The sequence below is a fragment of the Telopea speciosissima genome, chromosome 3 (genome assembly GCF_018873765.1).
Source record: "Telopea speciosissima isolate NSW1024214 ecotype Mountain lineage chromosome 3, Tspe_v1, whole genome shotgun sequence".
NCBI lineage: Eukaryota > Viridiplantae > Streptophyta > Magnoliopsida > Proteales > Proteaceae > Telopea > Telopea speciosissima.
Window position 1 is genome coordinate 26,387,479 of NC_057918.1, and position 27,175 is coordinate 26,414,653.

At 38.2% G+C, this 27,175-nt stretch overlaps 2 protein-coding genes across 4 annotated transcripts; one reads left to right on the plus strand and one right to left on the minus strand.

Annotated features, from left to right (window-relative positions):
• The first annotated feature begins 1,542 nt into the window (after positions 1-1,542).
• LOC122653824 (cytidine deaminase 1-like) lies at positions 1,543-2,575 on the plus strand. 2 transcript variants are annotated; one of them, XM_043847773.1, is made up of 2 exons: positions 1,543-2,476; positions 2,513-2,575. In XM_043847773.1, the coding sequence occupies exons 1-2, from the start codon at positions 1,543-1,545 to the stop codon at positions 2,524-2,526; spliced, it is 948 nt and encodes a 315-aa protein (XP_043703708.1). In that variant the 3' UTR covers positions 2,527-2,575. The 2 variants fall into 2 exon arrangements, with proteins under 2 accessions (XP_043703708.1, XP_043703707.1); XM_043847772.1 differs by having other exon boundaries at positions 1,543-2,544.
• A 1,838-nt stretch (positions 2,576-4,413) lies between these two features.
• Positions 4,414-27,175, minus strand: LOC122656809 (signal recognition particle 54 kDa protein 2-like). Of its 2 annotated transcripts, none has more exons than XM_043851471.1 (9): positions 26,803-27,175; positions 22,679-22,778; positions 21,511-21,664; positions 21,054-21,204; positions 20,811-20,959; positions 12,314-12,414; positions 12,013-12,170; positions 5,188-5,302; positions 4,414-4,954 (listed from the first exon to the last, which is right to left on the minus strand). In XM_043851471.1, exons 1-9 carry the CDS (start codon positions 27,031-27,033, stop codon positions 4,629-4,631), a joined length of 1,485 nt encoding a protein of 494 aa, XP_043707406.1. In that variant the 5' UTR covers positions 27,034-27,175; the 3' UTR covers positions 4,414-4,628. The 2 variants fall into 2 exon arrangements, with proteins under 2 accessions (XP_043707406.1, XP_043707407.1); XM_043851472.1 differs by lacking the exon at positions 4,414-4,954 and adding an exon at positions 5,098-5,130 and having other exon boundaries at positions 5,168-5,302; positions 26,803-27,172.

Consider the following 27,175-nt stretch of genomic DNA (forward strand, 5'->3'; position numbering starts at 1 on the left):
GCAAACAATGACCAATAATGATGGCTGATGGGGGTGATTAAGGCCTGTCTCCACCAACCTCTCATTTGGTTGCATGGATACATGCATGCATTGTGTTTCATATTTTTTTTGAAAGAACATATTATATTCGAGAAAAAGGTTTTTTCAAAACACGCATACGATTTTGGTGTATACATTCTTCACTCTTCCTCTTGTTTTCTCATTCAATGAAGTGGGTCGCTACATATGAATTGACATTCACCAACAAAGGAATCAACACCCACAGAAACTCTTCTCCCACTCTTTACTATTGGTTAGACTCTTTTTTATTTGGATAAATCTATTGACTAGACGTTTACGATGCCAATATAATTGGCTACACTATCCATCCTTTCCATTTTACTTTCTAACATGCAATTAGTTGAGCCTCTCTAAAGATGGAAATCATTCGGTTCGGTCTGTTAATGACTCAACTTGAGACCAAATCGTTGAGAAAGTTTTCGGTTTTGATTTGATTTGGTCTATTTTTATCATTTTTTGTTATCGTTTATAATTAGGCTACTATTGTGTTCAGTCCAATCCGTTTCAAGATTATATGTATATATATAAGGAAAATAATATGAAAATTTGAAAAATCCATTTAGTTTTTTCCCCCCATTTTTTGGTTTCTTATTGAATTATTATCGATCCAGTCTTGGATTTTTATCATGTTTGGTTCCGTTTGTGGGTTTAGTACATGCATTTGATCAGTTCAATTTGATTTTGATTCCTATTAGTTTAGTCAATTTTAAACCAAACCTATAAGGGTTCTATTTAAACTAAACCAATTAGTTTCTTTTGGTCCAACCAATTCGGGCTGAATTTTGACACTCTTAATTACCTCTCCAATAATCCAGTTCATACTTCTTACATAACAGCTAAGCCTACAAAATCCAAACATCTCACTTCCTTCCATTATGTTATTGAACATTTGAACAATAAATAAATGGTTCAATAAAACAAGGGAAAAAGATCTCTGTCCGGGAATGTGGCCTACACCAGCACTCCCATGAGTTTATCTCTTTTTTTTCTATGTGAAAAAACACTTCTGCTCCTTTGTTTTAAAGAGGAGAGATAAGACACATAAGAGTGCTGGCGTAGGCCACACTCCCGGACAGAAAACTACTTCCCATAAAACAAATGGCTTTTCTCTCTTGTCTCTCCTCTCTCCTCACTCCTCTCTCTCTCAACCTCCACTCTATAAATATAAGAATCACTCTTCCCACTCTACACCACATTTAAAGGGATTCCCTTAATCTCAATTTTCAAGTCCCAACCCCCATTACAGAGGGAAACAACAAAAACTAGAATTCTCTCCTTCCCACCCTTGCGCTCTCACAGTCAAGTCTCTCTCCATTACTAAACCAACTAAAGCTTGAAAGCCATTATATTACATTAGGCAAAAACCCAATTCATTTTGAACATTTTGAACCATTAAATCTTCTTCTTCAAAGCTTTCATCTTTAATCCTTTGGGGGAAGAAGATTAAGAGAGAAAGGAGTGAAAAGGGTAGGATCACAAAAAATGGAGAGAAACCAATTTGTTATCGAAGCAGCAGAAGTTAAATCAATGACGAAAGAATCAGGGCTTTCCGTTCTGCAACTTGTACCATGCCTTGTGAAATCAGCCCAGAAACTTGCCAGGCCTCCAATATCCAAGTACCATGTCGGAGCAGTCGGATTAGGTTCCGGTGGACGGATTTTCCTGGGTGCGAACGTTGAATTCCCTGGTCTTCCCCTGCACCATTCCATCCACGCAGAGCAATTTCTGGTGACCAACGCTGCCATCCATGGCGAGACACAACTGAAATACATCGCCCTCTCAACTGTCCCCTGCGGTCATTGCCGCCAGTTCTTGCAGGAGATTCGCGGCGCTTCCGAGATCAAGATCCTCGTCTCCTCTATCGAGAATGTCGGAGGAGGCCATCAAAACGGCGAAGACGAAGACGAAACCTTCTCATTCCGGCCTCTCTCCACCTTCCTCCCTCATCGATTCGGCCCCAACGATCTCCTTGACAGGGATGTCCCTTTGCTACTAGAGCCACGTCACAACGCTCTCTCTTTCATCGACAACAACCATGAGAACAACATCGTCATTGGAGACATCAACTGTAACGGCGATGTTGCAGATCACGAGAAGAAGTTGAAATGTGCAGCCCTGGAGGCAGCCAACGAATCACATGCTCCCTACAGTGTGAGCCCTTCAGGAGTGGCGCTCATGGATGTAGAGGGCAGAATCTATAAAGGGTCGTACATGGAATCAGCGGCGTATAATCCGAGCTTGGGACCCGTACAGGCGGCGCTGGTGGGGTATGTGGCGGCGGGTGGCGGAGGAGGGTATGATAGGATCGTGGCAGGGGTTTTGGTGGAGAAGGAAGGAGCGATTGTAGTGCAAGACGGCACGGCACGGCTTCTGATGCTCTCTGTTTCGCCCAGATGTGATTTTCGTGTATTTCGTTGCAGAGCTTCTTCTTCATCTTCTTACAACTGTAAAGATAAATCCACTTAGATGATGTGGTTGGCCATTTTCTCTGCTTTGTTGCCTGTGAATTTTTCTGGTGGCAAATGGAAACTTTTCTTGTGATTAGAAATTTCTGTAGAAGAACCAATTGACTGGTTAATATGAAACAGATAAGGATCAAAAGTTTAACCCATATGGATGGATGAAATAGATTCTCAGGATCAATCATGTCTTCTTAGACTCTGCTGCTTTGACCCCTTTTTATTAATTCAACAACAATTTAATTAATACATAATTTCTCTCTGTGGATCTAAAGGTATTAGATTAATTAATGTAGAAACATATGGGATTGGATTAGATTATCTTTATTTCTTATCATGACAAGATTCTTTCAGTGACCCAGCTTTCTATCATGGCCTTCAATTACTACTTTTCATTTTAGGATGGAAATGGAAAATGGAAATTGCCAAGAATTGCTTGATTTGTCTTTCATGGAGTATTTCTCTAGTTTTCAATTTTTGAGCAAACTAAACAAATATAGGTGTTTTTATATTCTAAGAATGCAAAAAATTGACCTAGAATGCATACCAAACATAACAACATTATCGTATACGCAATTGCTTGGCAAGTATAGATAGAGAGGAAAATGGAAAGAGCCAGAGATGCTTTGCCGTATGGTATTGGTAATGAATAAAAATAATTGTGTGGATGTAAGCTTTGTAACTGTTAGAGATATTCCCTATGATGCTTTTCTCTCTGACTCTTTGTCAAAATTTGCAAATAATGATTAACTGCTGATTTCTGGAATGTGGGTTTTGTTTCACCTTTCTGGTTCTATTCTGCTTAGTTTTGTTTAGGTTAACTAGGGTCACCTTTCATAGATGACGAGATGGTTCCTTGTATAAGTCGCTTAGTTTTAAAAATCTGGGATCGAATCGGAATTGGTCTGGTTCGGAATATTGCAAGGATCAAGTGTTTTTTGTTTTGAAACACTAGACTGTAGAAAAAAGGTGGTGTTCTTTGTGCCGCAGCACAGACACATGGGGTGGGTGCAATAACCACCCTGCCCCTTGAGTGGCAAACGCTTGTACCTGGACACAATCTACGGTACAAAAAACATTCTCCCAAAAGATTTTAAAAAAAAAAAAAACTGAGAAATGATGGTTTTGTCTTAATCGGTTTTTTATATTAGCCTCATGTCAGCATCATAATAAGGTTTTATCTTTTCAACAATAACATTTTGTCTTTTGTACGTCACGTGGAGGTGACTACTCCTTATGATCAAGAGTGATTACACCAAGATCAACCCTTTGGGTAATGCTCACACACAGTTTTTTCTATGTATTTGTTTTTTTATAAAAGACAAAATATATTATTAAAGGCAAATATTTACAGCAGATTTAGGATAGAATGTATCATGATCCATGGTCGCCATTGTGGCCCAGTCTTGAAGGAACCCAACTATGTGAATACTATTTACATAATTTAAAGGTAGAAACCGTGAAGTTCTGAATTACTTCTGCTAGATCTAAGACTAAAGATAGACAAACAATTCCATGGAGTTGTCATTGAATCATTGGGTTGACCTCATCAATTCATGCATTACATCCGGTTCAACCTGCATAAAAATAAAGGGGTTAATTAAGGGAATTGAGATTTCAAGCGTACATTAACTTCATGTCACAATGGGGCTTTGTCTTTTTTATGATGATATTTTATCTTTGATAGTGACAACTCCTTATAACCATAGGTAGTTAAATTAAACTATACTAAGTTGTTTCTATGAATGCAGAAGGGGTACAAGATCAGTAAAACTATATTTGGAAGTGCAAAAAAAAATGAACTAAAAAAAAAAAAAAAACATAATGAGATAAAAATATCGATACCTTTCTTTTTTTTTTCTTTTTCAATCTTTTTTCAAAATTTTCTTTTCTTTTCTTTTCTTGCATTCCAAACATAAACATCAAGAATACAAGGAAAATGCCTTGTCACTTTGACAACTAAGATCTCTACCAATACACTAGATATTTGACCAGGTAAAGTTGATATGCATGTAATTAATGCTTCGATCCTGTAGAAACCTTAAACAGTTATGCCCTTTCTCAGTTCTCAGTAATAGCTCCATTCTGGATTCCCCCATTTAATTAGTACTATTTCTCCCCTCCAAACATCCCCATCATATCTTTTGAAGAACCCATTTGCTTCATCAGGTTTTGTAAGCCACCCATGCCACCAATTTGCTTAAGCATTTGTGGAGGAAGGACTTTGCTCATATTTTGTGCATTCATATTTCGAGATAATGCACTCATGTCACCCTTCTTTGGAATCTTCAGGCCTTTCATTTTGCTCCAGATCTTGGCAAGACGCTTATATTCTTCCAGCATATCCATAACTTCTCTAACAGCACGACCAGCACCCCGTGCTATCCGCATGATCCGTGACTCATTCATAAGCTTTGGGTTTGAACTATCCAATTCTGAATAAGAATTTGTAAGTTTACATGCAACAGGTATACACAAAACAAAACAAAACAAAACAAAGTCAGATAATGTTCATACATATGTTAAAAAACAATCTCTTTAAGGGAGAATGGATTAGCCCACAAATTTCAACAGCAAGACAAAAAAGAACCAGTTAATATGCATTAAAAGCTGAGACTAGATTTTTTCTTTTTGGGGGTAAGGAAAGCATAGACTAGATTAGAGTTACCATCATTGGTCATGGAATCCATTATAGTCATGTAACGTTTGATCTTTGCCTGACTCTCTTTTTCACGGCCTTTGGGCATTAGCTCGGCACTAAATCCTGGGAGCATTGAGAAAACCTACATGGTAACAAGAGTGGTTTATAATATTAGGTTCTTTTTTTTTTTGAGGGGGGTGGGGGGATTCCAATAGAACGAAGATAATCCTAATGCCACAAGTGATGTGGCCCATAAGCTTCACACAGTCAACTCAAACACTAACTGGAAGTAATTCTTAATTCAGCCAAATAAAGCAACAGGGTTGAAATCTGGATTTGAAATCTGGATTTATACAAAAACAAAGCCTATGTTCTAGTTAGATTTACAAAAACTCATTGGAGATTCCAAATTAATGAAATTTTACACAGTTATAGGAGATTGACAGATAAACATCCTCAAATGTCAGTTCAATCAGACCTCTTAAAAGGGGATCAACAACCCAGTAATGTTGATAGGTAATATCAGGGTTAGTCTGAAAACCAAGAAACTTAGAAATTTCACAACGAATCAAGCATTGCTCAAAGAATTTTGGAATTCCGGATACTGAAGGTAGAGTTGGAACATAAAAAACCTTACCAGTTTCATCCGGATCCAGCAATTCTAAACCCACAAACAGAGCCAACAGCAAGGTCCTAGGAAGCCCTGTATAATTATTTCTGGCTATTACCTCAATAGATTATCAAAACCCAGCCAAAGGGACCCAACTTTATGAAGGGTGTCGAGGCTCATCACTTGCGCCTTGTACTATGTCATTAAGGCACATGCCTTCGTTGCCATTTATACCTTTTAAGTGTGTTGTTCCTTTGTTGGCCCCTTGATGCAGTTAAAATTGTCCAATTGGTCAATCGGGTCTCAGAAGACTTTATTTTGGCTCATGGTTGGGTTTTATGGATCTAGGGTTCTTTATTTTTTGGGTTGATTGATGTAATGGGCCTAATTTATAAGCCCATAAAGTGGGGGTAAAGTTAGCACACGAGATTAGTAGTTTAGTATTTGAGTTAGATTAGAATACTTAATAGCTAAATAGAATTATGTTTTGAGTTTATTTACTTTATTGAGTGTGTGAATGAGATTAGGAGTCCTTTTATGAGTCAAATTAGGAATTTTAAGTCTTTATATATGCAATACACCCCTCATCAATATGAGTTTTGGTGTTGTTGAGCAGTGCATAATGCATACGAGATTGGTATCCCAAACCTGATTTCTTCTCTTCTTCTCTCTTCTTCCTCTCAAGAAGATTGATTTCAACTCTTTCCCTCCTTTTCCATCAATCTGATTTCTTCCCTTAACAATGCAGTTGCTTCCTTTATCTCAGTTCTGCTGATAGATTTGACCATTGCGCCTGCTTGCATCTAAGATCCATAATCTGGATTTTCAGATTGCATTACTTCTGCGGTTTGGGTGCTCTACTTGAGAAAACTAAGCATAACCACTTCTTGTAAGGCCTAACAACTTTAATGGAGATCAACAACCCAGTATGGTAGTTTTATTGGTTAGTATTTCTTGCAATTACATGTAAGCTTTTTAATCATCAGATTGGTTAGTATTTCTTGCTATAGTTCAATGAAGCTATTGTCACATTTTATTAGTTGTTACTATCTTTAATGTATTCCATAGAATATGTTTTCTAGTTTTTAATATATATGTTAGTGAACTCTACTGCCATGGTCTATTTGAGCAATTCTCGACTGAACTCAACTCAAATCAGCCTTATGCTTATCCCAACTAAATCGGTCCGGCTGCATGGATCATCTTTCTCCACTCAACTCTATGCAAAGCCATACTTGTTACAAGTCCTAAACTACGCATGTCTTTCCTCACCACTTCTCTTGTAGTCATTGTATGCCTTCACCTGGCTCTTTTAGCTCGCTCCTCCAATTTGAATAATATAACCCATTCTTACTGGAACATTCAAAGGCCTCTGCTGCATTTGTCAATATCACCTCAAACGAATTTCTCTTAACTTATCATGTATTGGAGCAATTCTGTCCTCTCTTTTTTTTTTGAAAAGAAAAATCAAGTATATGACATATTAAGGTTCTTTTTTAGGCTTGTCGCAACTCTATTTGCTCTTAGACTATTTGGGCCAACTTCTAATTAATTCTGTGAATAATTGATATTTACATGTTACAGTGTTTCAATAAATTATACATATCTAACTACAGAAGTGTGCCTCATATCACCTCAGGCATCAGGGTGCCTTTGCTCGCTGGGTGACCCCTGAAAGGAGCACATAGTTCTGGTCACCCTGACACTTAGTTCTTAAGAAACTTTCCCGGATAAAAAAGGGGGTTTAATTGGTTTTGCAGCCTTCTGGAATGTCAGGCTCGGAATCAGCATAATATAATCTCAAGCCTCAAATTTCACTACTTTCCAACTAAGTAATCTTCTAGTCCAGCTACTTACGGATCTCCTTAACTTTGACAGCAAATCTGCAAAACCAAACAAAGAGCAGCATCTCTTCTCAAAGAAGCTCAAACATATCCTCCAATATGCTGCAACTCAGCTTCTAATTCTAGTAAAGTATGAAAGTTAGAAACTGAAGCTCCTAATTGACTCTTTAGTACTAAAACCCCTAACATAAAACAACCTCAAACCTTCTCTCTCTTTTTTTTTATATTACTAAAATCAACCTTTCTGAAACTACAATATACCCCAAACTCTAAGAAAATTCAAGAAACGGACAAAATTAAAATAAAACGAAGACATTGGAGGTGTAATTGGGTATGGCTAGGCCCAGATCTTTGAAGGCCCAGACCCCAGTCTAGGGGTACTTTAGCCTTGGACCAGGCCTAGCCCAACCTCGGGCAGGGATTTCTGGGCTCCAGCCCACCGGACTATGGGCAGGGCTGAGCCCGAAATTTGAATAAGGGCTGGAATTTGTATATAATTTTAAAGTTTCAAGCTTGAAATTTAGGCCTTTAGCTGCCTTGATGGTTTGTAGTTTGCCCATCATTTTAGATCTTTCAATTTTCAATGTAACCCACAACCCCTTTTTTAATTTTATTTACATGAAGAATTTTAGTACACTGTGTCCTACCATATTAGTATTGGTTAAAAATCAAAAGTGCAGTAAAATATTCATTTCTTTTGATATCTAAAAAATTATTTCCATTTAGAGCCATTTTGACAGCATAAGTTTTCCAACAAATCCAAGATTGCTTAAATCTGATTTATATTGAAGGAGTTATGTTCCGGTCAAAGTTAATTTGGTGTACGCAAATGCTGTCAAAATGACTCTGAATGAAAATGATTTTTTAGACATCAAAACAAATGAATATTTTACCGCACTTTTGGTTTTTAGCAATGTTTTACCATATTAGGATTTATGGAATTTATAGATTTGAGAAAAACCCCAGCATTTAAAAGTTGAAAATTTCACCTACCGTCGAAAATCCAGTTTTTGTTCTTGAATTGGGGGGGTTGACTTTATATCCTTTTAGAACTTTATTTTTTAACTATTTTTATTGGAATCAAATAGGGGGTGTTTGCTTATTTATGAATAATATCTTAAGTAAACAAAAACATTTACTTAAATGATAATTAGCATAAATAAGTGTCTGTCTTGACAACTATGATTCTCAGTACATTGTGCGTACACTAGTAAACTTGGGTAAAAAACCACAAGTCCCATTTTGAGTTTTTTTTTTATGTGTGTGAAAATAGTTCATGCATTGTGTTTAAATTGTCAAAAATAGGCTATATACAAAAAATCAGACCTAAAAATCATTTCTGGGCCTCAAAACCATTGTCTTGAGTTGACTGGGAAAAAGTACCAGGTTTTGACTTGGTTTCGGTAGGTTTCGAACGTATCTCGATTTCAGCCTGGTCGAAACCCAAGATCTTGAATCTTGATATAGACCTTTGATTTAGTGGGTATAAAGAGCTATCAGATCACTTGGTTTATGTGCAACTAAATAGACCTCTGGAAATAAACATAGAGCACTTGGAATTTAGGTTGTTTTCTAGGAAATCTTTTGATGCATGGTCGTAGGATCCATGAATTCAAAATTCTTGGCATTGGATTGTATTGATTACGACATCAATGTACTTTAAAATGTAATAGTCTTAGCCAGAAATCTGGTTTTTATGATCCTAAATTTGCTCTTGACCTATATGACTCATTTGCTGACTATGATGTAATGCATTAGTTACTCTTACAATTTAGGTTGTTCACTTCTCTCCTTATCATTCTTATCAGTTTCTTTTTTTCTTTTTTTTCCCTGAATGGTTTGATTTTAAAATTGGATTTCAAATCAAGGTTATTGACCAGATTCATTAAAGTCTCTTCCATCAATCTCTGTTCCATTTATTGCCATGATTTTTTCTCTATATTGATCCAACTTTGAACATGCTTAGCTCAATCTTAAGCAGCCCTTTTTCTTGCATTTTCAATACTGTCAATTCTTGCTCCTTGAAGCCAAATGCTTGATAGTATATATAAATATCTCTTAAGCTTGCTGTCCTACAGGTTTGGAAAGTAAAATATCTCTTAAACTTCTTCTTTTAAGCTTGTTGTAATATTGTTTCTCTTTCTTTGGGAACTTATTACTTTGAGAAAATAGCTTCTTTGATTATAAAACCAAATGGGTTAAAAATTGTTGATCTATTTGTTTGTTTAAATAGTTCGGAAAATGGCAAGTTCACAAAATGAGAATGTCAAGTGGAGTCAAAACAATATTGACATCTTTGTCAACATTATGGTAAGTCAAGTAACAGAGGGCAACCGAACAACAAGTACATTTAACAAGGGAGGGTGGAGAAACATTATGGAAGAGTTTACCAAAGTTACCAGTGTCAAGTATTCTTATTTGCAAATGAGAAACAAGATGAACAAACTGAGACAGGAGTACAGTAGTTTTAAAAATTACTTGACACAACCGGCTTTAGTTGGAATAGTGTGACAAGAACCTGTACTGTTGATGATGACTCAATATGGGATTGGCATTTAGAGGTATGATTATAATTTTATTATTAAATTATTTTTTAAAGATAAATAGGATGGCTTTATATGCCTTACTATTGTGTATTTGATTTTGAATACTAATGTATATCAAGAAAACCATACATGGGTTAAGTTTAAGAAACATGGACTTCCACAGTGGCCAAAGTTGTGCATGATTTTTGGTGTTACATACGCAAGTAGTGATGGAGGGATGGTCAAAATGCATTTGCTCATATCGAGGCAACTGAGACGGAGAGGGATGCCAATGAGTCTATTGATGAGTTTAGCTCAACTGATGGTATAGATGACATACTCAATACTCAACCTGAACCTACTCACATCGGCTCGAAGCCAACCTCCAACCCACAGGCATGATAGGACTCCTAATACAAAGAGGAGGAGCAGATCTAGTGATTGGGCATTTGGGCACTAACCATGAAGGCCATTCAAGACATGAGTAGATCAAGGATAAGAGAGAGATGCATCCCTATTTAGTGCATCAACCCAGCATACAACAGACTTGTATAGTGTTACAAGGGCCTTGGAAGTGCTTGAGACAGGGTATGAATTGGATGAGGTTACATATGAGAAGACACTTAAAAGGATGATGTCTGACCCTCAATGGAGAGAAGCCTTGATTTCATGCCCCGCACATAGGAAGTCCATACTCCTTCGTACTCTAGACTGATGTTGGTTTTATCTATTGTTGGTTTGGAAGATGTAACTTAAGGATATTTTTTGTTTATTTGCTCATGGTGATAGGAAATAATGGTGCAACTTGTGATTTTTTTTTTGGCTTTGGATTCTGAATGGTTTAAGTTTAATTTAATTTTAATATGTGTCTATTTTATTTTTACCTCTTAATTTGTTTAAAAAACCGTAAGTATAAAAGCCATGGTGTAGGTGGCAATTATGTAATTTTTGGTAAACAGTAGAAACGATTCTGTTAAGTGCGACCCATACAGATTTTTGTTTCTTATAAGTTTCAGAAACATTTTTTCCCCAGTGTTACCATTCAGCATTTCAAGACCCAAAAACGCTCAAAAAAACACAGAAACACATAAAACTGTGCTAGACCCAAAAAAACTAAAAAAAAAAAACAGAAGCGTTGCCATACAAAGCCAAAGTTACCATCGAGACATCAATCTTCACTTTCCATTTTGATTATTCCAAAATGAATATACGGCCCTCCACTAAACCGCTAGGACCATGAATTACCAAAATTCAATCTTCAAACAGTCATAGACTAGAGAGGGAGGGGGATGGGGAACTGAAACTGTCTTAAGAGGTGGACATCATTCAGAACAATAACCACAAAAGGATGTAGGGCTTGCAGACCTTGATACCATTGCACCACCCCTTTCTTCGAATCACAATAACCACACAGTAACATTAGCCCTATCCATGATGAAGGTGTCTCATAATTAAAATGCAAGGAAAGAAAAAAATTATCAAGAACATTAAGAGGTGTTTAAAATATGACAAAATCATCACAGGAGAACTTTTCCAAGTTGGGAATAACCGAATAACTTCTGAGAATCAATAGAAACTAAAAGGTGACATGATAAGCAAAATATTTCACAATTTCTAAACAAGAAACACTTTTCCTCCTTTATTGAGTAAAACATAACCACAATATTCTTGGACAAAAGAATTTTGTTCATATAGAATGACTGAGTTTGTCACATTTTAACAGAACATCACAACCAGTCAAAAGAAAAGATTTTTCTAGAAAGAAAATAAGAAAGATTTCACATAAGATTCGTTTTCTTCAATAAAAACTTGACACAAGTGAAGCCACATACTGTTAAACAATCTTTGGCAAAGTAGAGTATACATAACAGACCTGGCCAATAGGACCCATTTTGAGTATGTTCTGGAATTGCTCATACATGATACGCAAAGTAAAAGTCCCTTCAGAAAGCTTCTGCAGAAGCTCAGGCTGTTGATCCATAGGCACAACTTCATGAATTTTGTCCATGAAACCCGACAAATCACCCATGCCTAGTTAAAACAGAAGTTGGATAAAGCTTTCTTAAGATGTGAGATTTTACTTTGTTATTTTAAGAGATGACAAACTTTCGGGGTATTAGTACACCAAACAGAATATGCCACAACAGTAAGACGAAGGTGCAGTTAGAAGTAACCTAAAAGGCGGCTGACAAATGGCTTAACATCAAAAACTTCAAACTCATCCATGTGTTCTCCAGTTCCAATAAATATGACAGGACTCTTTGTGGCTGCAACGCTGCACATATAATGTGAATATTGAATTAGAATTTTTTTTGGCAATAAATTAAAACATATAAACAAATCCAACAAACAAACAGGCTCTTACTAAATTACAGTAAGCTTAGTGATTAGAGTACACCTACAAAATGTTGAATGTTAATAAGGTTTCAAGAGATCTGGTCCTTATATATGATATACAGATCAACCAATTAATCATTGATTGGATTAGGATTGGCTAGGACCCCTCTAAACCCGGCAAGTCCCTTTGAAAGTAACACACTTTGCTCATTTGGGGGATTAAAAATTGTTGGTACTTAAAAGATTTTTAAGAGGATTTTTTTTGTCCAGAAAATACAACTATGTATATAAAGGATGAATAGTGAGTAATGACAAATCATTTTATTATTTTATCATCTTCAATCTTTCTTTTCTCTTGCCTTCTTTTTCTTCTGCTCTACCAAAACTAAGATGCAACCTACCCATTTCAATTCACAGCCAATAAAGCCAGTGATTCAACACTGATGCATAGAGAGACTCCAATCCAATATCCTGTGTAGTACAGTAGCAACTATTAATATTGAGCAAACTTCTTGCCAGCAGAAATTTAATGCCTTGATTTTACTGCAGAAAAAAAAATGTTACGAACACTCACTAAGAATTTTTTTTTTGGTAGGGGAGTCAATTTACATGCACCCTTTTCTGGGCGGGAGTCTGGGTCCAGGTCCAGATGAGGGTCTTTTGGATTTCAGGTCACTGAAGAAGGATGGTCCAAGTACTGAAAAAATCCCCAATTGCGCCAGTGCAACTGACCAAGTCATTCTTGTTTGGACCTGGGACAACGATAGTGTCTCCATCAAATTTTCCTACTCTCAGGCAGCACTTGCACCCCTTTTCAATGGACATCTTGTGATCTTAAATTCCAAATTTACGATGAGAGTTGCAGATACAGAGCTAATGAACTACTGAGATTCTGTATTCAAAAAATATTTGAGAAACCTTTAGATGCTATAGATGACCTTACTTGAGGGAAAAATCCTGAGAGAACCATGTGAATTAAGAACATTCTATCATATTCCTTAACTGAAAGAAAAAAATTCTACTTCAAGTCACTAAAAACAGCAATCAATCAACCAATATAGCCTATAACCCAGCTATCTAGACTACATGAGTCTACAGGGTGACCAGAAACAGAGGAGCAAGGCTGACAGAATACTTCTCTACCATTCACGTGTTTGTGTCTTGGCAGCCAACTAGAAACGTTTTCAAAACAAGTAAGAAATCACTTGAAGCTAATAAAGTTTTGGGCCTCTCTTGAGAGGAAGAGTAAGACCCAAGTAAAAGGGACAAATGGGTTCGGTGGCTAGTCAGCGGCAACTAGAGGATCAGAAAACAACATATAACAATCACCTGCCAAGTAAAATCTCTCCCCCCCCCCCCCTCTCCCTAGTAAACTGCAGTGTTGGATATACTTAAAAGGTGGACCACCTGCTTACAAACAGAGAAAATCTCCTACATGCATGAATTTTGTGCCTACATGACACGGACTCTCGTAGATAGTGTTAGAGTTGTTAGAATATCTTGTATAAGGGTAGTTCTATCATTGTCCTGTTAGAAGACATGACTAAGTTGTATTTTTCTTGTTCTTGTTTTATTTCCTTTTATCTCCCTAGGGAGGCCTGTGTAATTTAGAAGAGTTTATTAATGAAGTAATATGTGTGTTGAGAAGCTCTCAATACACAACCGATTCTCTCCCAACTCTTCTTCTCTTCTCTTCTTCCCTTCTTCTTCCTCCTTGCTGTTAACTCCTTAATCTTCCATTAGAATCGATCCATTGAAGCTTTAACTTGGTATCAGAGCTAGCATCTCTGGTTTGAGAGTCAGCTCAGCTCAGTGGTTGTCTTCTCCTCTCTTTGGAACCCTATAAATGTAAAGGGGGTTCCATTAGAGGCTGTATATGTGAGATACTATACTTGCTACAGTCTTGGGAGTAGTATTCTTCAAACCAAATCCATATGGAGGGAGTTTTCAGAGCTGCTGAAGTGTTTTGAAACTTTGGAAGATGCCTGCCTAGCTACCGCCAGCCTGTGAAGCTTTTCTCTTGGTTCTCCTTCTTCCCTCCATCTCTTGGAGTGAGACCTAGTGCTTTTGAATTGCCTAGGGAAGCTGTCTCAGACCCCTAACCTCTTGGTTGTTGAGAGGAAGGGTATTTAGCTCCCAACTATTGTGAAGCATTGGAAGCAAACTCTGTTTTTCCGCCAGCAATGGGTTATTTCAAGTTCGATTCTGCCTTTGGCAGATTGGTTTGCCTTGGAACTTGACTCATTCAAGTCATATGAGAGTGTTGTTTTGAAGCCCTAAGAGCTTGTTCTTGAAGGTGGAAGATTGAAAGATTGTTGCTGCCTTTTTTTGCTGCTGTACAGGTATTAGCAGCTCTGTTTCTGCTTCTTGTTTGCCTTTTTTTGAAGCTTGCTGCATCGGGTGCTTGTTTGTTGCTGAGAATGGAATGTGTGCATCATGGTACACTTGTTGGATGTTATGAACTGAAGTTCCTTGGCTATTAGAAGGATTTGGTCCGAGTTATGCTTGTTTTTTGCTCTCTGTATGCCTGCTGTTTTCTAGGCTTGGTCTCAGCCTAGTGATTTGGTTGATTTAGCACTATTTGTGTACTGGTTTGTCTTCTTTGTTTGGGTTGAGTATACTCCCCACTTGAGCAAAAACACTGGGTTGATTGTTGAAGTGTTTGCCCATTATGTCTACTGTGTCTGGACAAGATTCTGAAGTCAGTGGACCTACTACAGCTGGCAGCTTGAGTAGTGGGTTCCCAACCATGGCTTCCTTTGATAATCCCAACACCCAAATCTCTGTTTTGAGGTTGGATAATACCAACTACCTGGATTGGTCCCGGTCTGTGAAGTTGTCCCTACGCAGCAGGGGAAAGTTGGGATACATTACTGGGTCTATCACAACTCCTGCTACAACTGATCTAGGTTATCTAAAGTGGGAGACTGAGAACTCCACTGTTATGACTTGGCTGATATTCTCTATGAAACCTGAGATAGGTAGGAGGTTTATGAGTAAGGAGACTGCGAAAGATATCTAGGACAGTGTCTCCAAAGTTTTTGACAGAGTTGGAGATGCAACAAAGATGTATCAAATCCTCCAAAAGATCATCCATATGAAGCAGGGTGATAGGAGTATCTCAGAGTACTACAACTCTGTTATTAGCTTGTGGGAGGAATATGATCACTACAACAACCTTCAATTGTCCAATTCTGATGATCAGGCAAAGGTCTACAGGAGCCAAGAAAAGGAAAGGATCCTTATTTTGCTTGGTGGTCTTAACCCAAAGTATGAGCCTCTTCGCCTGCAAATCTTAGGCAGATCTCCCTTTCCATCTCTGGATGAAGTGTGCAGCTACTTGCAAAGTGAGGAAACCAGGAGAACCACTATGGATGTTGCACCATCCACAGAGAGATCTGCTCTTGTTTCTAGTTCCCACAGAGACTGGAAAAGTGGGGGGAAAGGCCAAAGGCCACCTCGTGGAGATCAACGTGAGCAATTCAAATGTGATTATGGTGGCAAGCTTGGATACACCAAGGACAGGTGTTGGGATCTACATGGACAGGCCCCTGGTATGCGTGGTGGTTCATCTAGTGCCCGTGGAGGCAAGCGAGGGGGAGCTCGGGCTCACTCTGTGACATCTGAGTCTGACCCACCTGGACCCTAGTTGGCTCCTGATTCCCTCTCATAGGATGATATTGCAGCCTTCGGTCGGCTGATGTCTCACCTTGGAGGGTCCGCTACTGGTTCTACCTCTGGAGGCTCTACTACTTCTGCCTCAGCTCTGCAGGTCTCATCTGATGCTCCTACTACACCTACCTGGATCATTGACTTTGGAGCCTCTGATGACATGACTGGTATGTCATAGTACTTTGATTCCTACTCCATTTGCTCTGGCCGGGACAAGGTAAGGGTTGTTGATGGTTCCCTTTCTTCTGTCTGTTGTAAGGGTAATGTGCAAGTTACTCCTTCTATTTCCCTTGAGTCTGTCCTTCATGTTCCTGATTTTGCTACTAACCTATTATCTGTGAGTCATCTCACCAAATCCTTACATTGTTGTATCACTTTCTTTCCTTCCTATTGTGTATTTCAGGATTTGGAGACAAAGAGGGTTATTGGCAATGGGGCTGAGAAAGGAGGACTCTACCTTCTTGAGCCACGGTTACCTGATCAATCTACTGCTGCAGCCTATGTTTGTGGTCGGAGTGACCGTAGTACTTTGGAGTCTGTTATGCTTTGGCATCCTGTTTGGGTCATCCCTCTTTTGTTGTTACGAGGAGACAGTTACCCCACTTGTTTACTTCTTTTCCTTCATCTTATGTTTTTCAATGTGAATCTTGTATTTTTACTAAACATTGTCGTACTTCTTACCCTTATCGTGGTAATAGATCTACTGCACCTTTTTCTCTTGTTCATACTGATGTTTGGGGGCCTTCCCCTACTACTTCTTTGTCTAGATTTCGTTACTTTGTTTCATTTGTGGATGACTATTCTCGGTCTACTTGGACTGTTTTGTTGAAACAAAAGAGTGATGTTTGTGATGCTTTTAAGGATTTTTATCAACTTATCCGTACTCAATTTGGTACTCGAATCCAACTTGTTAGGTCTGATAAGGGGGGTGAGTACATGTATGGGGGGCTCCAACAGTTCTTTACCGATAATGGCATCATCCATCAACTGGCTTGTGTTGACACCCCGCAGCAAAATGGGGGGGCTGAGCACAAAAACCGCCATTTGCTGGAAATCACCAGGGGTCTTCTCTTTGGTATGTATGTGCCTAAGACCTTCTGGTCTGATGCACTTCTTACTGCTGCCTTTCTTATTAATCGGATGCCAACTCCACTCCTTAGCTCCAAGTCCCCCCTGGCTCTTCTTTCTCCACAATCCTCAGTTTTCTCCTTGACTCCACGAGTCTTTGGTTGTGTTTGTTATGTTCATGTCAACAAATCAGCCCGTACCAAGCTTGATCCCAAAGCTCTCAAGTGCATCTTCTTGGGTTACTCTGATTCAACCAAAGGGTATAAGTGCTACCATCCTCCTTCCCGAAGGCGACTTCTCTCTAAAGATGTCACCTTCTTTGAGTCCATCACTTATTTTTCTTCCCCTCAACATTCTGTTCAGGGGGAGAGTACTAGCAGTGAACAGAATGCTGATGTCATTCCCTTTCTATCTCCCTTGCCTACCTCCACTTCCCCATTCCTATTTGATATTGGAAAGTACAAAGAAGTGGATGTTGTTGATGATGCTGATGCTGATGGTGTTGTTGATATTGATGCTAGTAGTGATGGTGATGTTAGCAGAAAAAAAAGAATACCAGGGAATAAGATTCAAAGAAGATGGTGTATTCACAAGGGGTGAATGCTTATTGAAGGGCAAAGGGAAGCAACCCTGCCAAAACCCCTCTTTGGATCCACATCCTCAGTCTCATCCTCCTCAGTCAGGTAATTCCCCTCCTTCTGAATTAGATCTTCCCATTGCTGTGAGAGAAGGGAAGAGAGCCTGTACTAACCCCATAGCCCAGTTTGTTTCCTATGACTCCATTTCTCCTACAGGTATTGCTTTTTCCACTGCACTAGAGTCTTCTTCCATTCCCAAAAATGTCACAGAGGCCTTATCCGATCCAAAATAGATGTAACCAATGACTGAGGAAATGGTGGATCTAGAGAAGAACAATACTTGGACACTAGTTGATCTTCCCAGGGGGAGAACTCCAGTTAGATGCAGATGGGTCTATACAATCAAGTATAGATCCGATGGTATAATGGAAAGGTACAAAGCTAGGCTGGTTGCAAAAGGGTAGAGTCAGGTGTATGGCATTGACTACCAGGAGACTTTTGCCCCCGTAGCCAAGCATAACTCAATCAGGGTTCTTCTTTCAATGGCAGCCAATAAAGATTGGCCAATGTACCAATTAGATGTGAAGAATGCATTTGTTCATGGAGATTTAGCAGAAGAAGTGTACATGCAGCCTCCATCTGGTCTTAAGTGTCCCTCAGCTGAAGGGAAAGTGTGTCTCTTGAAGAAAGCTCTCTATGGCCTCAAGCAGTCCCCTAAGGCCTGGTTTGAGAGATTTAGACAACCCATTCTAACGAATGGGTATTATCAGAGTCAAGCTGACCACACCTTGTTTATCAGGAGGGGTAATGATACAGTTACAGCTCTCATTGTCTATGTTGATGACATCGTGGTAACTGGGAATGATGTTGCTAAGATAAACAGATTGAAGTCTTCTCTGGCCAAACAATTTGAGATCAAAGACCTTGGACTCTTGAAATACTTCTTGGGGATTGAAGTATCTAGATCAAGGAAAGGAATCAACATTTGCCAAAGGAAATTTGTCTTGGATCTTCTGAAAGAGACAGGGATGATGGGGTGCAAACCAGTCACTTCCCCCATTGATCCGAATCATAAACTTGGTGATGAATGTGGCTCTTCTCTTATAGATGCAAGTAAGTACCAAAGATTAGTTGGGAAACTAATCTATCTCTCCTTGACACAACCAGACATCTCCTATGCAGTTGGGTTGGTGAGTCAGTTCACGCATGCTCCCAGGGGTGGACATCTGGATGCAGTATATCGCATCATTAGATATTTGAAATCCTGTCCAGGAAACGGTCTTCTATTTGCCAGGCATGACCATTTGCAGATTGATGGCTACACAAATGCTGATTGGGTTGGTTCAGTCTCTGAGAGGAGATCCACTTCTGGATACTGTACCTTTGTGGGTGGTAATCTAGTTACCTGGAGGAGCAAGAAATAACCAGTTGTAGCTAGATCCAGTGCAGAGGCCGAGTTTAGAGCCATGGCTCATGGAGTGTGTGAGCTTATGTGGCTGAAGAGGCTTCTTCAAGACTTGAGCTTTGCAACTGAAGGGCTAATGAGACTTTATTGTGACAACAAAGCTGCCATAAGCATTGCCCATAATCCGGTTCAACATGATCGAACCAAGCATATTGAGGTTGATCGTCACTTCATCAAAGAGAAGCTGGATTCTGGGTGCATTTGTACTACCTTTGTGAAGACAGGTGATCAAGTAGCAGATATCTTCACCAAGGGTCTCACTCTTAGTCTATTTAGTACCCTATTGTGCAAGCTGGGAATGTATGACATTTATTCTCCAGCTTGAGGGGGAGTGTTAGAGTTGTTAGAATATCTTGTATAAGGGTAGTTCTGTCATTGTCCTGTTAGAAGACATGACTAAGTTGTATTTTTCTTATTCTTGTTTTATTTTCTTTTACCTCCCTAGGGAGGCCTGTGTAATTTAGAGGAGTTTATTAATGAAGTAATATGTGTGTTGAGAATCTCTCAACACACAACCGATTCTCTCCCAACTCTTCTTCTCTTCTTCCCTTCTTCTTCCTCCTTGCTGTTAACTCTTTAATCTTCCATTAGAATCGATCCATTGAAGCTTTGACTGATAGATGGTACATCATCTTCTAATTCACTTTCCCCTCACCAGTGAGGTATGCTTTGAATCACTATAGCCTTTAACATTCACTGGATCATGCCAGATACTATAGAATGTAATGTCGCATTAGAACTTGGAAGTGCTCAAGTTGGCAGTAAAAGAGGGAGGCACTTGAGAAGTCTTAGCAGTAATCTGTTCACATATATGGGGTGAGACAACAAGAGAACCTTTGAGATGTAGTGAGCTAGCATACAGAGATGCCGCTCAAAATAAACATATAATTCCATCTGGGCTTCTAAATTCAGAACATCAAGTAGTAAATCTAGTTTAGATTTTAACAAGGAGATGGGGAGATGTAACTATACATACCTAACCTGACGGGTTGAGGGTACTTATTGTATAGTTTTAGCAACTCATTATGCCAAGTTGCCGTTTGTTGCTCCAGAGGGGCTTACTTCTCCCTCACTAATAATAACTAATATATTTACAGCCAAAGAAAAGACCGAATGTAAATAAAAGACAAGGCAATCCGTCCTTTCAGAGAGAAGGACGACACGATCTTTTGTGTATCAGGCTTGCATGATTGTCACTTGCTTCCTGCCTATGGTAGAATCAAGGCTATTAAAACAGGCAACAAGTAAAGAAATAATGGGTCATCTCCCAGACCCAGTGCTTAGACATATAGAGCATAACAACATGCATAAATAGAATAGATAACCACCTAATTTAAGCATATGATCTTACACAGTATTGTCAGGGTGTATGCAAACAAAATAAAAGAATTTAATAAGAAATGATTTACCAGACCATGCTGACTAATTGTACACTTACAAAAAAAACTCAGCATTTATGGCATTTCTGAAACTACTACAATAAAATAGTAAATGCAGACAGAATTATTGCATGTGTCCAGATGAAGCAGCTCCAAATATAACAACACTTACGCACTAAGAGCACCGCCTCCTTTTGCATGACCATCCATTTTGGTAACAATAACAGCCCCAACTGAAACACTTTGTTTAAATGCTTGAGCTTGATCAAATGCAGCCTGACCAATACTGCTATCCATAACAAATATAACCAGATCGGGTTTCTGTACCATTGAGTTAAAAGAGAATTAATAATCATAAACATATGATAAATGCATAAAAAGGGCCATGGATGAAAGGAGAAAGTGAACATGGTACCGTTGCTTCAGACACTTGACGCATTTCTTCAAAGAGAGCAGCTTCCTGTTTGTGGCGCCCACTTGTGTCTACAATGATAAGGTCACAATTTTCCTTCTTGAACCTTTCCACACCTTCCTCCGCAATTTTCACAGGATCTGATTCCATATAACTGTGGATGAAAACGAAATTGATGTTATATCCCTCAAAAAAAAAATGTGTGGAGCAGTGTCACGTACATAAATAGAAGCAAAACTATGAAAACAAAAACTAAATAATTATGAATTTAGGTAAATAATAATATTTCCAGATCTCTTTGATCATCAATTTCCTCAATGAAATTGGCCAAAATTTACACATAGAATACTTAACCAGCCAATCATTTCACTGACAAACGTATCAATGTCATTAAATCTTTACTATAAGAATCTTATGTAGCAACTGCAACAACAGCGAAGATGTAACAAGAAAATAATACCTTCCATAAAATGGAATCTTAGCTTTAGTCGCATTCTGCTTCAACTGGTCAAAAGCACCAGCCCTAAATGTATCTGCACAAACTAGAGCAGGTTTCCAGCCCTTTTTCTGATGATAAAATGCATACTTTGTACAAGTTGTGGTCTTCCCAGAACCTGGATATTCCAGAGAAAATAAGATGCTGTTATTGGGAACAACAAAGAGGCAAAAATATAAATAGCCATACATGCATATAAAAAATACAGGCTACTTTCTTGCAGCCATTTGGCTGATGAAAAGCCATATGGAGCTGTAAATGAACCCGATTATAAATCGATGCCTCAGTAGTCAGGGTGACATATTTAACAGCAAAGGGCAGTCTTAGTTTACCGTAAAATCCATGATTTACACTCAGTGGAAAAATTAAGCAGGATTTTGCATAAAACAGGGGGAAACAGAAATCCACAAAAATTTGTTAATATAAATAAATCCTAGCGGCCACGATTAATTTCAAACACAGAATGATAGAAATATAATTTTCATGCCCTCTTAACCAAACTGCAGACGTGAAATCCCAAATATCATTTTCATGCCCTCCCTAGACCCTGCAGTGGTGGGAGCCTAGTGCACTGCGTACACCCTTATTAAGTTGACATTTAATGTCATTCATAAGGAAACATACAAATCAAAGTAATATTTTCATATATTGGACTTTTAAATGAGTTATTCACATGGTCCAATCAGTTTTTCCATTTCCAACAACCTACATAGGTTGCCTCTTAAATTCACCTCATTGAAATATCAGAAGACAGAAAAATATTCAGTTTGATGATTGGGGTTGAGGAGATCAAAAGTTACTACATCACCATCATCTCCGATATAGATAACAGGAGAGTCACTGACGTCTCTCTACAAAGTTAGACAAAAGAGCCTCACTTTAATGATTTTAACAGTGAGCATTTTCTTATTTATTGAAAGGCGTCGGAGTTTTCTTCAATATCAGACATATTTATGTTGAAGGGCGTTTAAGTTTAATTACTCATATTTGATGAGGTAAAAAGAGATGATTTTTTATCCATGGCTGTTTAGATACATGGTTTAGTAGAGAAGGATGTTTGGATGCTTTCTCATAATTGAATAAAATTAGTTTGTTCCATTGATAGTGATATTTATTTTGCAAAGTAACATACCTTGTAAACCAACAAACATGATAACGCTTGTTTTCCCCTTCTTTGGAGTATAAGAAGGCTTCCCTGGATCCAACATTTTGCAGAGCTCATTGAATATGGCCTGAAAGCAAATAACAAATCAATAAAGTATAAAGTATAGTTGAGGTGAACTTAATAAAGGTATAACTGAAGGAAAAAGAAAGCAAGCAGCTACTGGAGTCTGAATCTTTAGTAAAAGAAATGCACATGAAAAAGGCAAAAGATCGATACAGAAGAGAAGCCACCAAATTTCCAAAAGATTGTGAGCAAAGAAGGAAGAAAGCCAGCACCCTGCCCTCCCCTTCCCCCCAAAAAAAAAAAAAAAGGGAGGGCCAAATTTACTTGGGAGAATATTAAACTCACAATGGAATGTGATTTCCCAAAATATCACAATCCTTATTTACCCCTGAAGCATAACATAAGGTAACCCTAAATATGAGGGTATATGGGTAATTTCCACCTTACTATTCCTTCCTAATCAGGCCAACCTCCTCCTTCATCTATCTCACTCCTTCCCTGCAAATCCGATTTTTCCTTCTTCTTTCTTTTCAGGCGATGACCTTTCTTCCTCCACTCTCTTCTCCAGTGATAGCTGCTGCTGATGATGACAGTGGAGATGGCAACACCTGGCCTTTCTTCCTTTCTCCCTGCAAATTCGGCTCTCTCGTCCACCTTTCTTCTCCGTCAATGATCTCTCCTTTACCATCTTTCTTCTCCAACAATGATCTCTCTTCTTTCCCCTTACACCTCCAGCAAGCATTCACAAATTTTCAGAATTAGGTTTCTTGTTTAATGTTAGAGGTTTCATGATTAACAATTTAGGGTTTCTTGTTTAATGTTAGAGGTTTCATGATTAACAATTTAGGGTTTCTTGATTCAGGTTTGAAGGTTTGATTGCATTTCCCGGTGAGTTTTCTGGCACTTCACCAGAGAAGAAAAAGATGGTTTCACACTTCACAAAATGGACAGTTCAGATGGAGGAAGCTTGGGAAATGGATGATCAATAGTTGACACAAATAACAATTCATATAAGATAATTCATGAAGAGAAATGGATTCCTTCAAGCAATATTATGAAAACGGACTTGGATATTGTGACATCAATCCATTCAATCATAAGAAGCCAAAAGTGAATCAGTGCCACAAAAATTTATAAATTTAGTGAATATTAGTGACAACATATTCAATGGGGACAATAGCTAAATGCATGAGAAAGAAATGATAAAAATGTAAAGAAAATTTCACCTGATAACAGAAGGATCAATAAGAATTTATTAAAAAAAAAAAAAAAAGTAGCACAGGCACCTTAAAATTGGTGAAATAGATACTAAGAAGACAAGGAAGGAGGGACCCCTTTTTTTTTATAGAATTTAACAAAATGGTAGTAGGGAACCAAGTTACAACAATTTAACATAGAGTTCATTAATGGTCCATGTTAAACCGTGTGGATTGGAATTTTGTTGTAAGCTACCATGATAGGGGGAGTGTCCTCCTATCGTGGATCACTTGTGAGGAGTCCCACACAGTAGTTCTGTTGGGAGTTTGATTCTTTTTGGTTTTTCTTCTCTCTTTTCCTATTTAGTCTAGGACTATTTTAGCTTGCAGGTTGCTTTCCTATTCCTCTTAGAACTTCCTATTCCTACTAGGAATTCATGTAATCTATTACTATATATTGATATGAAGGGGGGAGGCTGCATCTATTGGTTGTTAGCCTTTCTAGCAGCCTCTCATCGTCTCTCTCAATCTCTTCTTCTTCTCTTTGGTTACTGGTTTTTATATTCTGGTATTGTAACAGTTCAAAAACGACAATTTTGTTCATATCTAAAGGAAGTCAATTAGTCAAAAGGTGCTCTCCCAATTTCATTTAATGGGCTTCACCCTACGACTAGGGCCTTGGAGACTCATAAATCTCTATAATTTTTTTTTGATAAATTAGGGACTCACTGTATTCCTAAATACTTTTGCCTACACAAGGTGTAGATTTAAATTATGATATTTCAACCAGTAAGCTAAATGCACACCTTTGGGCAACTGTGATCTACACGGTTAGAAACCCAGGTCTGTTTTCCAACCCCTAGTTTCAGTCAAATCGAGTTCAAGAGTGCTACAAGCTTTTGGAATTTCTTTCAACTAATTGTCACACCGATTTCTTGAAGATTACTACATCAAGATCATTGCTATCAGGGTACATCTCCATCAACTGAATAGCAGGAGCAATCCAAACATCGAAATAGGAAAATCTAGGGTTTTCTCAAAACCCTAATTGCTGCTCAATCTCCATTCTCTTATTCTGATGGGTTCCTTCTATTGGGGAGATAAACTTAATTTTTCAAGCGATTATTCAACTTCAATTGCAGCTTCAACAGGTCACTACTGATTTGAAGGATTCTATTATTTATTTCTCGTGTTCACTTGTGGTTACCAATTTGACATCCCATTGTTCTTGTATTATTGGACTGATCTTTTGGAAGGAAAAGTTCTTCATTTTAGATAATGAAACCATTCCATTACTACCAACCCAAAGAAATGTGACCTCTCTGAGATATACGGTTCATGCCTCTTTCTCCTAAGACTTTGGTTTTCTATTTGATCCTGCCTGGGATTAGACCTATTCTGGTTCTAGTCTTACATTATTTGGTCTACACAAGGTGTAGATTTAAATTATGATATTTCAACCAGTAAGCTAAATGCACACCTTTGGGCAACTGTGATCTACATGGTTAGAAACCCAGGTCTGCAGTTACAAACATCCGGGGTTATTGGTAATTTGATATAAATTTTTTTCCCTACTTAACCAGTAAGTTGGAAAGGGTTCCAGTTTCCAAACTCAACAACCTATTTAGACATTTATGCACCAATTCCCGAATGCCGTGTAAAAGATATTCTATAAAAAACTAGAATTGTTCTCTAGAATCAACATCACAATTTTGGTTCTCAAAGTAAAACTTGTAGGAGTTTCTTTTGCATTTTAAGGTAGCAGATCCAAATATGATATCAGGAACCAACAGGTAGTTGATATAGAAGACACCAAAGTGATAAACTCTAAGATCCTAATTCCTTCCACAGTTTCAAGACTTCTATATCCTTGGATCTTAAGAAATATTAAGATAGTGAACTCATAAATCCTGATTCCTAATAATTTACTAACAATTTCAAGTTTGTTATCAAAAGTGAGGGCCATAAGAACTCTTTGGTTGTATGAAGCATCTCCAGGTCAGCAAATCAAATACCAGATGTTTCGTCCTAAGGGTTTGGTTTGTATCTTCTTGACAAAAGGGTAAGCTTCAATTCGATGTTTTCGGTTTTCTTTAGCTTCCGAAGGGTTGGTATGGATGAAGTTCTACAGAAAATATGATTACAGTTGACAAATGGGTGGACAGTAAGTACTGTTAGATTATATGAAGCACATTCAGGTCAGCAAATCAACTAGAGGATCTGTCTACTCTTAAAAGTTTGTACAGTAGATGGACAGAAGTTCTAATTAATTTGTGAGGAGAACGAATGTTGACTCCAATAAGATTCGTGTATTCGAATTACTGCCATTCACAAAATAAGATGGCAAAGGTTTGACATCACCATTATATATAGCTTTTGGACCTTGACATCACGGAACATATAGACAGTGTGGTGGAAATAAAGCAAGGAGGAAACTCCAGTTACTATGTAAGAATTGATCATGCCAGTTGAAGTCCAATCAAAGAAAAGTTGCAGGGGGGCATTAGGGCAATCTCCCTTGATGTCCTTTAGAAACGCAGGTTGCTGCTGACGTCTGTGAAGGAAAAATTATTCCCATAAGGAGTCATTTGAGAGACCAGAAGGCCCTAATGAACACAGTCACTCTGCAATCCGGACAAAAAAAATTTACGTATCTCCGCATAAGAACTTTTTAATGACATATTATTCTGCTCTTAGTTTTCGAATAATACTACAACTATGGCAAAGAAAACAGATTATTTAAACATCCATTTGAGTAAATAAAGGGAATTAAGTCTTGTCCACGAATTGCACGAACACGTTCGTTAGTTCACATCTCCAAAAATGAATACAGTAGAGGGAATTAATAATCAAGCAGCAATATGTGAACTTGGTAAACAAATTAAAACCTACTTGTTGAATGATCCTGCGCTTATTGTGTCCAGCAGCCAAATCATCTAAATTTACAATCTTCTTAATATTAGCCTGCATATCTCGGACTAGCTTGAATTGCACATCGGACTGTAGAAGCGCTCGGGTGATCTCATTGAGGCATTCGTTGAGTACCTTCTCGTCAATAATGGTGGCATTGCTCATCTGCTGGAGAGCACGGGAGATGCTCCCCCCTAACTCTGCTAACACCATCTTGTTCGCTCAAGGAAGAAGAAATCTGTCACCTTTGACTCTGAGATTACTCTTTCCTACAGAAGAAATGATTTCTGAGGTTAGGGTTTTCACAGATCGGCTTCGTTCTTCCGTTACAACTTACAACAATAGACTCCTTTCA